The 13598-nt window shown below is 35.7% G+C and overlaps 1 protein-coding gene across 2 annotated transcripts in view; it reads right to left on the bottom strand.

Moving 5' to 3' along the window:
• Window positions 1-13598, bottom strand: part of LOC126298917 (synaptic vesicle glycoprotein 2B-like) — a 225480-nt gene that overhangs the window by 34767 nt on the left and 177115 nt on the right. For both annotated transcript variants that reach the window (XM_049990457.1, XM_049990458.1), the window contains exon 9: window positions 11631-11915. In XM_049990457.1, coding sequence (XP_049846414.1) covers window positions 11631-11915 — 285 coding nt within the window. The remainder of the gene's footprint in view (window positions 1-11630; window positions 11916-13598) is intronic.

Below are 13598 nucleotides of genomic sequence, written 5' to 3'. Positions count from 1 at the left end.
CAGAACTGGAAAGGAGAAAAACAATAATAGGACACAATACGCCATACGGTGGCTTGAGGAGTATAGGTGCAGACCTTTACTGTTTTTATTTTATTTATGGTTGTGGGAGATATGCTTCTCTTCTTATGAGGATTTGGAAAATAGTGTTTCACTACTGCCATGGCTTATTTTAAGGAGACACTGCAACTTATTTGCTAACAATGCTCAATATGTGGTCAGTGAAGAGTTCTGTTGTCATTGCTTAGTTGCTTATTTGTTTTTAACTAATGTTTAAAACAACATTTGCTTGTGCAATTGTCAATCACAGCAAACTACTTTATATTCTTCAGTTTTCTGATTTATTCCAATGTTTATTTCTTTTTGAAACTAAGACAAAAGCTTTTTAATTTCTTGGTCACTTTACTCAATATTATATAGTATAACTTTCTAGTGGCTGACAAGGATAATTGAAATTCTTTAAGTAAACTGGAGTTTTGTTGGAAAGATATCTTTTCTCCCACCACTATTCATTTGTTTTCTAATTTGTTTGTTTAGTTTTTAAAAAAACACTTTTTGGAAAGGTATTTCTGAATATTCTTGTAATATGATTTTGAAATAAATCATATTTGGGACTGAAATCTGTTGCACATTTAGTTTGCCATCAGTCTACATTTTGGAGACAGGATTTAAAGACCTGATTGTTTTTTGTTTTTTTTCAGATTTATCGATCAATTTATTTCCAACAAGGTTCAGTTGTATATGTGCAAATATTCATCTTGCTCATGGTAAGTTAATAGTAATTTAATGGCCACTGAGATGCCTCAGAACTTAACACATGCAAAGACTGCATATTTTGTCTTGTTCTACAAAAATACTGTCCTTTAGGATACTTGAAACTGGAGTTAGAATTGTGGGAAAATTAACTACAGGATGTTATTCATACTTCTTAGGCAGTCTTGTCATCAATATGTTTTGGGCAGCTTACATTAAAGTACCCCATTAAACTCCTGTGATATCTCTTCTACATTTATATATGTGCAACTGAATTCAGTCTAAACATTACAGGAAAGAAAAAAGGTTCCATGAAGGTAGCCTGTATAAGTGTGGATACCAGTACCTGGCACCATAACCAAAATGTTTACAGATTTCCTATGCTAGTGCATTTACACGGAACATTGGACTGAATATTCATTTTTATACACTAACATCATAGTGTCTCACACAAGATATCAATATCAAAATTGATTTCAATTAATTCCCTGCAACTAAAAAATAAACAGTATACAACATTATTTTAACACCATTATCTGACACCAATATAACTGGAAACTGTCATATTTTATGTCAGTGGTTGACATTTGTAAAAGAGTTACATTTAGAAAATATTGTATGAATGAAACAAGAAGTAGTTTGTATGTTCCAAATATCATAATTTATGAGGTAAATATGCCTCTGATAATAAATATAATTAGAGTTTGTTGATACCAGTACTTAGTACATATATCTAACATAAATCCTAAGAAACTGTAATACAGGGAACTACAGCATTTTAAAGCATTCATCCAAAACTTTGAGAAGTATGTGGGTCATGTAATTGATTTAAAAACTATGATAATGACAAACTCTCACAGCTTTCACAATACCAAAAGTGATAGAGTATAAGAGTGAAGTGTTTATTCACTATTACATTTAACTTGGTACTATGACTGTAAACACATGTCTGCAAACTAATGGTATGTGATCACATAAATGGTGGGAATGCTGTCAGTTTCAGTCATTTAAATTTCAGGAAGTATGCCTTTCCCTCTTGGCTTTCTCAGTTTCCTGAGGTTTGGTGGCCTAGTTCTACCTGTGGACTTTCGTACTATGCTGGATTTGTTGGTGGCACTACATATGGTCGGTCTATGAACTGGCGCCTTTACTGGCTGGAATATTCTCCACAGACATTCAGTATACAAGACCATCAACATGGGCAAGAAAATGAAAAGTGTTCTATGGTAAACAAAGAATATGATTTCTAGAACTTCTGATCATTTTGATGACTCTTATTTTTCATGTTACTGAATTATCTGAACGTTTGTTGAAAAATTTAGAAAATTTATATTTGTAAACATATAAATATTTATAATGAAATATCTTTTGTGGAATTATGACCCTATGACTACCTTGCCCCTTGATCCATGCCTGTTTCCTGCAGTTTCCCCTTTCTCTGTTCTGGCCCCCCTCCCAATGGCCTCTTCCCATTCATCGTCATCACTTGCTGTACAAATGCACTGTTGGCGATGCCCATGTAGCATTCATATCCCACATTCTGCGTTGCACCTGTTACATCTCCCTCCCACATTCCCATCTTGTGCACCTGCTGCCCCTTCCTATCTGTCAGCCCCTTTCCCAATCCTTCCTCCAGTTACTTGTGTGTGTGTATGCGTGTGTGTGTGTGTGTGTGTGTGTGTGTGTGTGTGTGTGTGTGTGTGTGTGTGTGTGTGTGTGTGTGCGTGCGTGTGTGTGTGTGAGTGAGTGGGTGGGTGGGTATGTGTGTGTGCGTGTGTTTGTTTTAGAGCTCAAAAAATGATTCATCTGAAAGCTACCAATGTTTTTTGTCTTGTTTATGTACCTGTTGATGACTCCACATTTCTATTGTTTGGTGAGATGTTACCTTCACTTCAAGACTTTCCATTATCATATTTAATCTAGAAATAATTATCTAGATAATAATGAGAATAGATTACCACTAGTTCTAATTGGTTGCCAGTAAATTTTTACACAAATAGCATGCACTTGCTGCTTCTGCCTGCAAAAGAGCAGGTTTTTTCATTCTACATTACTAAATGCTGTTGTTCATTACAGGATTTAGGGTACACAGTAGATGAATTTAGCAATAAATCAAAGGCCACTGCCATCTCATAAATTAATTTTTGAATAGATAGTAACTGTGTTTGGTGGGAATACATTTATTAAATTTAATTGTAGAGTAAAACACAAGTTAAAATCTAATAATGCAAATGATTAGCCTATAGTCTTTCTTTCACTAATAAAATGTACAACATTTTGAAGCTTACTGACACTCTCCACGAAACAGAATATTATTGCAATCATGATCTATGGAACATGCAAACACCTAAACTACTTTGAAAGATGCTGGCATCAAAAACTAAACTAGTAAGGAAAAAACGTATCATTAACATAGCAGCTGTCATTATTTAAAAAGACATTCTTCATTTATGTTTAAAATATAGTGAACAGACAAAAAGATTGTACTGATTTCATTACACTGTTTTTGACTAGAGCATTGAATTTCCAAATACCTGGCTTGAACAAAAAATTTGCACTGAGCTCTTTAAAGCCCAAAACCACTCTCCAAAAATAACCACATGAGAACATGAAATGACTGATGATGACAAGAAGGAGACAATTCATGACATTTTTAATATTGTTGGACTGTCATATAATACTTTGCAATACATTTTACTGGACCAAACAACAACACTCTCACAGTAAAATCTGTAACTTAAATTGTGAAAGATGATCATTTGTACAATTTAGTTTGACAGTGCATTGAGCTACAATGAGTGATTCTGTATGGTCCAAACTGACTGTGTGGATTTATAATTTTTGATGAATTTCAGGTGTATCATTAAATGAAGGAGCAGCCTTTTGAGAGAAAAATACAATTTCCATCACTATGAAACGAAGTTATCGAAATTCAACCAACATTGCGGTAGTGTTGATAGCTTTTTAAAAAGCATGGAACTATCCATAAGGAACATTCTTCTATACAATGAGACTGCCATAGGAATGATTTACCTTAACATTTTGGAAAGATGAAGAGAAAATGTGAGTTAAAAATTACATAAGGATAAATCCTGGTTGCCCCACCATGACAATGTTCTGTCACAAACCTTATTTGTTATAGCACACTTCTCATCAAAGAACAATGTAACTACTGTCCCAACACACATACTTTCTCAGCCCCTCATAATTTATCTCTATTTCTAATAAAGAAATTTCCACTGGAAGTACAGCATTTCACCTTAACTGAAGAGATCTATGTAGATTTTCGACACTTATTGAGCAAGTTATAACCAGACTCCTCATAGCAGCATTTTCAGCAATTGGAAAATTACTGCAGAGCAATCCATATAAACCTCAACTACTTCAATGGGTCATAATTTCCCTCCAAAAGCTTATAGAAATGGGAAAGTTGTTTTAATGAACTCAGTAGTGCTGAGAGACTTATAAGTACCAACTGTTATAGGCAAGCTAGTTGTTGTTTCTACACCTGAGGTCCTTTGTTTGGTATAATGCCATGTTTGCTTGGCTCATGTTAGTTCATTCATAGCCTCATTGATCACAGTTTGTGGAGTTTATGAGTGTGCAGTTCAGCCACATTACAATAATGAGCAAATTAGTGTTTTGTTTGCAGTCTTTAGCTAGCAAACACATGCAGTACACAGTTTGAGTGTGGGTTTTTATTGTGAAAACATACTAGAAAACAGACTCATTGGTTGCAACGCAATGGGTGTTCTAGAGAGAATTCAATGTGCATGATGTTCTAAGAAAGGAAAAGTTCTATTGATTGTAAGGAAGTTGGAGGCAACTGGTGCACTAAAAAGTTACGGTGGTAAACATAGAAAATCAATGAGTGCAGAGGTTACCAATAATGTTCAAAGACACTTAGAGAACTCTCCAAGGAAATAACTGCATTGACTGAGGAACAAGACAGGCATTTCACAACACATGTCAGATAGCTGTGAAAAAATCGGCACTGTGGCCTTTCAGAGTGCAAGCATTGCAAGAAAAACAGATGATGAGAAAAGAATACATTACTGCCAATAGTATCAGGAGTTTCTTATTCAATGTCCAGGCATTCTTTTCTTTACTTGGTTTACAAATGAGGCATGGTTTTATCTATCAGGTTACATCACCACATAAAACAGTAGATACTGGGCTGCTGTGAACCCCCATATCATTCACAAAACATTACTGCATGATGAGGAGGTTAGAGTGTGTCGTGCAGTGTGAGCTTCCAGGATTGTTGGCCCCATTTCCTTTGATATGACCAGAGACACTACAGTTTATCTGGGCATCTTCAGTACCTTTGTTGAGCACCTGGATGATGTCAAACTTACAGACTGTTATTTCCAAAAAGATGGAGCAATGTGTCACATGTCTAATGCTTTCATACAACTTGTAACCAGTTTCTTTGGTGATAGAATAATCACCAAAAAATTTGCCCCCCCCCCTCTCCCCTTCTCAATTATGTGACCTAGGCCCACCACATTTTTTCATGGCAGTCATCTTAAAAGCTCAATATACAAGAATAGACTATGGACAACTGCAGAGCTCCATGACACCATTACACATGAAATAAACAACACTTGTGAGGATAGTCTTCACAGAAAGTTCTGGAATATGATGAAATGCATACAGTTGTGTGTTAATGCTGGTGGAGGCCACTTCCATCATTTACTCTGAGAACTTTGTATGTTTGTAGGTATGTAATCTCCTAATTGTGTATGAACATCTCCCAAATTTGCAAATATGTCCCATTATTGTTTCAAACATTATGACTCATTAACGTAGTTCAGGTTTATATGGACTGCACACTGCAGTCATTACAAACAGTCACAAAGAGGTTGTTTTGAAGATGGTTGTGTGGAACTGGAATGTAAAGTTAAGATGATTCCACATGGTACACAAAATAGGTCAGAACACTGTTGCAGAAACAGCAAAACAGGAACAAATAATCTCTGAGATTGGGGATGTTTTGCAGAAGCACAAAATTTAACAAGGACTTTAATGCAAGATGCCTTAAATTGTTTCCACAGCAAAACTTTGTCTCAAAATCTCGTAGAAAGGCCAAAGGGATTCTGGTCATATGTAAAGTACATCAGTAGTAAGACACAATCAGTACCTTTGCAGTACAACAGCAACAGCAATGTTACCAATTACTGTGAAAGCAGAGTTACTAAAAAAGGTCTTCCAATGTTCCCTCACTGAAGAAGATGATGTGAATATTCTAGATTTCAGATCAAGAACAGCTGCAAACATGAGAAACTTAGAAGTGGATACCCTGTGTTGTGAAACAGCTTAAATCACTTAATAAAGGCAACTCTTCTGGTCCAGATTGTATACAAATTAGGTTCCTTTTAGAGTATGCTGATACAGTAGCTCTATACTTAGTAAAATGTACAACTGCTTTTTCAACAAAAGATGCATACCTAAAGACTGGAAAGTTGCACAGATCCCAACAATACTCGAGAAAGGAAATAGGAGTAATCCACTGAGTTATAGACCCATATTACTGACATTGATTTGCAGTAGGATTTTGGAACATATACTATGTTCAAACATTATGAGTTACCTTGAAGAAAATGATCTATTGCCACACAGTCAGCACAGATTCAGAAAATATTGTTCGTTTACACCTACATCTACATTTACAGCTATGTAAATACTCTGCAAACCACAATATGGTGGACAGCAGAGGGTACCTTGTACCACTAATAGTCATTTCATCTCCTGTTCCACTTGTGAATACAGTGAGGGGAAAATGAGTCGCTAAAAGCCTCTGTATGAGCCCTAATTTCTTGCTTCTTATCTACATGGTCCCTATGCAAAATTCACATTGATGGTAGTAGAATTGTTCTGCAGATGGCCTCAAATGCTGATTCTTTGTCAGTGCTAAGTCACCTGACAAGCAACTTGATGGAAGAAATACTCCAATGTCTCACTGCCCAGCAGCAAGCTTTCACAAAACAACAGCAAGCTCTCACCACTGCTCTCAATCAAGTGGCATCTGCATGTTCATGGTAGGTTTCTCTCCTGACAGTGTGGCCATCACCCTTTCCAGTATATGATGAATCAGCTGAAGATTGGGACTCCTACAAGACATAGTTATGCCAACATTTGCAAGTTTTTCATGTGGGTTATGCAAACCTGGGATGGCTTTCTTTCAAAACTTGTTGCAAGCTGCCCAACACTTAGGGCATGCGGCACACTCACGTTGGACAAAGCAGTACATGCAAGATGGATGGTGGCACGAGGATCCTGGTGTGATGCATCCTGTTGCTGCTGTGGCCATAACCAATGCTGCCCTGTGTGACACTGAGTCGAAGGTTGTACTGCTGCAATGCATTTGTTGCTTCCACATGTTTGATAACATTGAAAACATTATTTCCCCAAGATGTGGTATGTTACTGGCAGTACTTTCTCTAGTATTGATAGCCTTCTTCATTGGACAAGCCACATGAGGTCTCTTTGTTGTTTGGCTCTTAATACTGCCCAGAGAACCAACGAAACAAGTGACAGTGTAAATAGTTGATACAGAAACCACTTATAAAGGACAGGCAAATAAAAGAAGACAGACAGAAAAAAGTAAGTAAACTGTTCATTATTTCAAATGTAATCACAATGCATTTATTCCCCTGTTGGACTAGAAACGTCAATGCCATTCTTTTAAAAATGTTTGCAGTTGCCTACAGAACCATGATTGTATCCAGACATGCACTTCATCATCTGAAACAAATCAGCGGCAACAAATGTCTTTCTTCAGGGCTCTAAAAATATTGGAATCACATGGAAAAAGAGTGGGACTGTATGGAGGATGTGTAAGGGCTTCCAGTAAATCATTTGCAGCATACTCAAAATGACCTTAGAAACATGTGGGTGGAAAGTTTTGTTGGGAAGCCCTTGTACATCCTCCATAGAGTCCCTATCTATCACCATTCACTTTCCATATTTTTGTAGCTCTCAGGAAAGACATTTGCAGTTATCAATTTGAATTGGACAATGAGGTGCTCACCTGGGTGCAATCATGGTTCCATAGGCAGCCACAGACATGTTTTGATTAAGGCATTAGGCATCTTGTCTTGCAATGGAATAAATGTATTAATGATTATGATGATTACTTTTTAAATAATAAACAGTAGCTTGCTTTTTTGCATCTGTCTCAATTTTCATTTGAAAGTCCATTATGCATACTGCACGCATCAAGGGAAATAAGGGTCGATCAAGGCAGAGTCCCATTTACCTAGGTAAGTCTTATGTCACTGGGGTTTGGTAGATGACCCAGAGGCTGTTCCCAACCCACTAGAACATAGCACACACTGAAACTGGTGTAGTTTTCATACAGGTTTGCCACATTGTTGTAGAATAAGTGGTTAAGCCAAGATTCCTACTGCTTGTGGCTCACAAAATTTCACCAATGTACTGCCTTGCTATTGCTGAAGCACAGCCTTGGGTTACAGAAGACAGATGGTACTTAGCAGCTTTAGCTCAGTTAACTCAAGGTTCAACAAAACTGAACTCAACCAAGAAAGACTAATCATGCTTATGTGCTCACTGTATGGCATGACTCAGTAGGTATGTCAACTTTATTAAATGTCATGGACATGACAAGCATCACTTCCTCTTTTTTATTAACATACAAACTTTCCAAAAAGTTTCTTATGCACAATAAACGTTATTTACAATCAAATTGAGCTCTTAAAATAATCACAGATATGATGAGTATTTCTGACAGCATGGATCATATATTTCACCTAAGACAGCCTCAGCTTTATGATGGGAGGGATCTGTCAAATGAGTGTACTGAAGTCTGCTTAGAAGTCCCTTTCAATAAGAGAGATAAAACACAATGAACGAAAAGAAGCACCAAGCAGTTCTTTCAAAAATACATATCTCAATACTACCACTAGGCTATCTTTCCTTTTGTTACACTTACAGAAGACTCAAATTATGTGTTGCAAATACAGAATCAAAGTAAGCTGACTTCAGAATACAGTGCTGACGGAAGGGAAAAAATAAGAAGATCTGGAAAAATCTCTATGTTATTTTTCAAGACAGTATTAACTGTAAATACAGTATTCAAAAAAACATGTACTTCCACACATCGCCAAACAAACATTCAGTACAAAAAAGTCATCACACCAACTACACTGAATTGTGGCAGGACTTTCTGATAAACACAATTTGGAATGTATTGACCAGATACATACACACACAGCACATCAAAGTAACACATCAGGTAGCTCAACTTATCCCTTCATAATATCTTATTTCCATGCTCCACAGACTTATAACTGCATTTACACCACTCAGAGCAATTTGGCACATTTTTATGATCATTTTCTCCTGTCTGGCAGAATGGCTACGAAACACGAGTATTATGGCCTCTTAATAGACAATTCTACCACAGACATCTGCAGCAGATGTAACACTGAAATTCACTGTAGCAGTTGATATGGATCTCTGATAGCTGACGAAAACAATGAAATACACTACTCATTTAATTTACTAAGCTTACCAAAGTGATAACTGGGATAATATTATGAGTATATAAAACTCCTGTAAAATAACTCTGTAAAATGTCTATAATTGTAAATTTCTACAATCGTGCCCTATGCAGATTCACCCACATTGAAGTGAGACTTTAGGTTGCAATGACAAGAAATAATTATCTGATTCTGAAGGACAAATTATATACACAATTCTTTGTTTCATTACTCTTATTTTCTCAATGAAATGTGATTAAATTAAACAGTCTGAAATAGTGTACAGATATATTCAACTTGAGCGTGAGGATGCTAGAGAAAACTATAGTGTCTCAGATTAAGAATGAGTCATGATCAGTCTTTGAATAAGATAGGTACATCTCTGAGCTGAGTTCTTCTTGTTGTGGTTGTTGAGCCCAGGCAGATATCACGGACTGCCAGCCATGAGTTGTCAGTTACCAGGACACTATGGAGCTGGGAGATAATGTTGCCTCATACTATCTATAATTGCAATTGTGCATTCCATTTTGAATTTAATGTTAAAAGTATGTACTTCCATGAAGTGAATAATATATGACTTACAGGAGAGAAAAATGCATATCAGAAATAATTTCAAGTTGTGTTCCAAAGAGCCTTACAGAAAAAGAACTCTGCAACATGGAAATGAAATCTATGTAAGTGCACGGTCACCGAACTTCTACAGAGAATCTGATGAAAAGTTCATACCTCATCACCTCTTAGGCAAAATAAGAGATACAAGGTACTGTCATAACTGATTAGCAAAACTTATAACAATAGAGTACAGTTTTGGAAAAAAAATGCTCTGTAGGAAGCTGGTTTGATTATGCTGTGATTGGGAACTAAATGATGGTATTGTAGGACTGTATCCACATGTATTACAACTTGTAATTCAATACATTTAAATATAGATGTCTCTCTTGTTTACATAGTTACATGATGTCTCTTTATTACTCTTTTTAATAATTTGATTACATTTTTATTAGATCCTGCTACAACATCTTACCATTGACTCATCTCATTCCAACAGAAAATATACTTGTGATAATGTTCCTCCACTCATAACTTTTGATGAATGACATGATGACTTACAGAGCACATTCAATGGACTGTGGAGAAATTTTTGGCAACACAGTGTATGTAGAAAAATGTGATATTTAGAAGCCAAAGATTTATAATTAATGTAATGACACTAATAGCAGTAGTAGCTGTAGAAACTATTATATGTTAATGAGACAACACACTTGCCATGATAATGTAAGCAAAACTAGAGACTCTTGAAAATCTAGTTTTAAGAACTTACAGATCCTGACAATGCCTTGCCTAATATTCTTGAGATAGTAAAATTCTTAGAAAACCACATAGTGTCAACTAAGAAAAACAGTGAAATTCACAAGTATAACACTACAACAAATTTCAACCTGTATGTGTTACATTCTAACACACAATTGTATCAAAAGGAAACATTCCACAAGGGCTTTCAGCTATTCAGTAAGCTCATCTCAAGTCTAAAATAGATGGAAGAAAATACACAACTGTGTAAAGCCTTGAAGTCTTATTTGCTGGTGTTGTTCAGTATCTGTAACACACTGTATAATATCAGATCACATCGACCAAATAAATAATACCTTCAGAGTGAGCTGAAGTACTGTTCTTGATCCACACCTCTGGATTACATTCTTTGTTTCCTAGACATTTTGATGCAGTATGGAACAAAAACTGCCAGTATTAGCTCATCTTCAGCATGTGGCATCCTTAATTGAAACTGCATACAATATAATTCCAAATTCATTCTTGTGGAACCCCTAAAATCTCACAAAATATCTCCAATCTCCCATTGGCAGTCCTGCCTATATGAAACTAGTGGTAAATAGAGTCTGTTTGCCTATAATCTCAATAGATTCCACTGTAGCATGCTATGTCAGTTACTTGGAGTATCATCTGTGCTTTATCAATAGTACATTACTGTTAAGATGTGACTGATCTTGGTATTGGAATAACTAAGCAAACTGTATGTTGGTATCATGAAGTAATGTAGGTTAGACTAAGAGTCAACAATCAACCTGAGAATGAAAACAACTGGACATAGCTGAGGAAGGCATGTGTTATAATCTAATGAAGTTACAACAATAAATAATGTCTAAGTACACTACTTATAGAAATTAATTTTACTGAGATCTCTCTCTCTCTCTCTCTCTCTCTCTCTCTCTCTCTCTCTCTCTCTCTCGGTCTCTCTCTCTCTTTCTCTCTCTCTCTCTCTCTCTCTCTCTCTCTCTCCCCCTCCCACTCACACACACACACACACACTCACACACACAAAATCCATATAAATTAAATACAATAGGAACATACATATACCTGGAATATTTGACTATGGAGTTTTTGAAGTATGTCCTGCTTGATTTGATATTGGTAAATTCAACATTGTCCAATGTGCAGTTTTCAAATATCACATGACTTAGTGTCAAGTGGCTAAACTGAACATTATTGAAAATGCAGTCATGGAACACCTGATTTTCAATACTGCTGTTAAATGTATAATTTGTAAAGTTTTTACCATTTGTATATTGAGCTTTATTTGAATATTCCTCATTTTTCATTAACTTTATGTATTCTGGAAACCAGGCAGTCAAGCCATAATACCTGGAAGAAGGAAAATGTATGTACAATCATGTATCAATGCAAAAACATGTGTATAGAAAGTGTGGGTCATCAGTGAATTTACATAAAATATGGCCTTTGCATTAAATAATGGTAAATGATCACAGGATGCTGTTATCTGACATAAGGATTCAGTTCAGTAAATGTCTCCTGAATTTTATGACATTACACATGTATAAGATCAGGGGTAGTGGTTTAGAGTGGTTAACCTCATACTTGGAAGATAGGAAGCAAAGAGTAATTATGACATTAAATTTAAGTAATTACTTCTCTGAGTGAAAAATAATTTTCCATTGAATTCCATAGTATTTCTCTCCATCCAATGTAAATGACCTAACCCTACTGTTGATAATCATTCAGTTGTAGTTGCAGATTATACGTTAATATTCTAACTGAAAATGAGATGCCTGAAAATTTTCCAGAAAATATTGAAAATACAAAAAAAAAAACCTGTTAATCATGTTTCCATCAAAATGAGCTACAACTGTATGTCACCAAAACCAAGATTAAGGCCGGAAGTCACAGAAGTAGATCATGTAAAGATTAAATCTTGAAAAAATTTAAATTGGAAAGTGCATTTTAACTACTTAGCAAATAAATTAAATGACTTAGCATTATAAAAGTTTATTTTGTCAGGTGCCCCAAACATGGCTTCTAGAAAGATAATTTACCACTGTTACTTTGATTCAGTTGTTTGTTTTGGCACAATCTTCTGGCAGAATTCAATAAATGTCATGAAGCTACTAGTATAAGAAAAATGGTAAGGAGCATGTGAACAGCCAAACAGAGGGTGTCATGCTGGCCTAAGAAATTTAAAATACTTCCTTGTACATTTACAAGCTCTTGATTTTTTTAAGCATATGCATTAAACTTTCCCTTTCCAGTACTTGTCACAGAGAAAATTTTAAACTTCCAACACACAGTTTCCAACACCAGAGTATATTTAGTTAAAAGCTTACAATAAACATAAAGGCAGGTATATATTCAGTGTGGAGAGTGGTTCAGTGAAAAGATGTCTTTTTTACTCTTCTAGCAAGAAAGTGCTATAACTGTATTGAAGAATTCATGAATGTCAATTTCAGAGTTTGAAGAAGGCAATTGTGTGTAGTGTTTCAGACTATGAAAATCATAATGACAATCATAACAGTGACATATGTAAAATACTGTAAAAATTTTGTACGACTACAAAGTAACAATGGAATTGCATCAGGTTACCATTAAGTTATCTTCAATTTTATTTTAAGAAGATTGATTCTGAGGCTTCTAGCCTCATCTTCATATTTACCATATACCTCAAATTGATGTGGGAAATGGTAATACTGGGGAGATGTCTTGGTGTCATAATGTTACTGCAGGCCAACAGATGTCAGAAAGATATGATGCTAAGGTCAGCATATCACAAACTTATCACATGTGTATTATGTATATGAATCAGGTACATTGGAATATGAGGCTACAAAACTCAAAATCTGTTACATTAAAATAAAACTGAAGGTCACTTAATTGCAGTCTAAGGCAGATTGTTACTCTTAATTTATCACATGACTGCATTCCTGCAGTTCTATCTGCTATAACCCTGTACATAATACTTGGATACATGCTGCAGTGCCAGGATGCCATTCTGCTACAATTAGCATGTTCTGCTAATGGCATCTGCACGGGCTG

This window comes from Schistocerca gregaria, chromosome X (assembly GCF_023897955.1).
Source record: "Schistocerca gregaria isolate iqSchGreg1 chromosome X, iqSchGreg1.2, whole genome shotgun sequence".
In the NCBI taxonomy this organism is placed as follows: Eukaryota; Metazoa; Arthropoda; class Insecta; order Orthoptera; family Acrididae; genus Schistocerca; species Schistocerca gregaria.
Note: the sequence above shows the minus strand (reverse complement) of the source record. Positions and strands in the feature narration are given on the sequence as shown.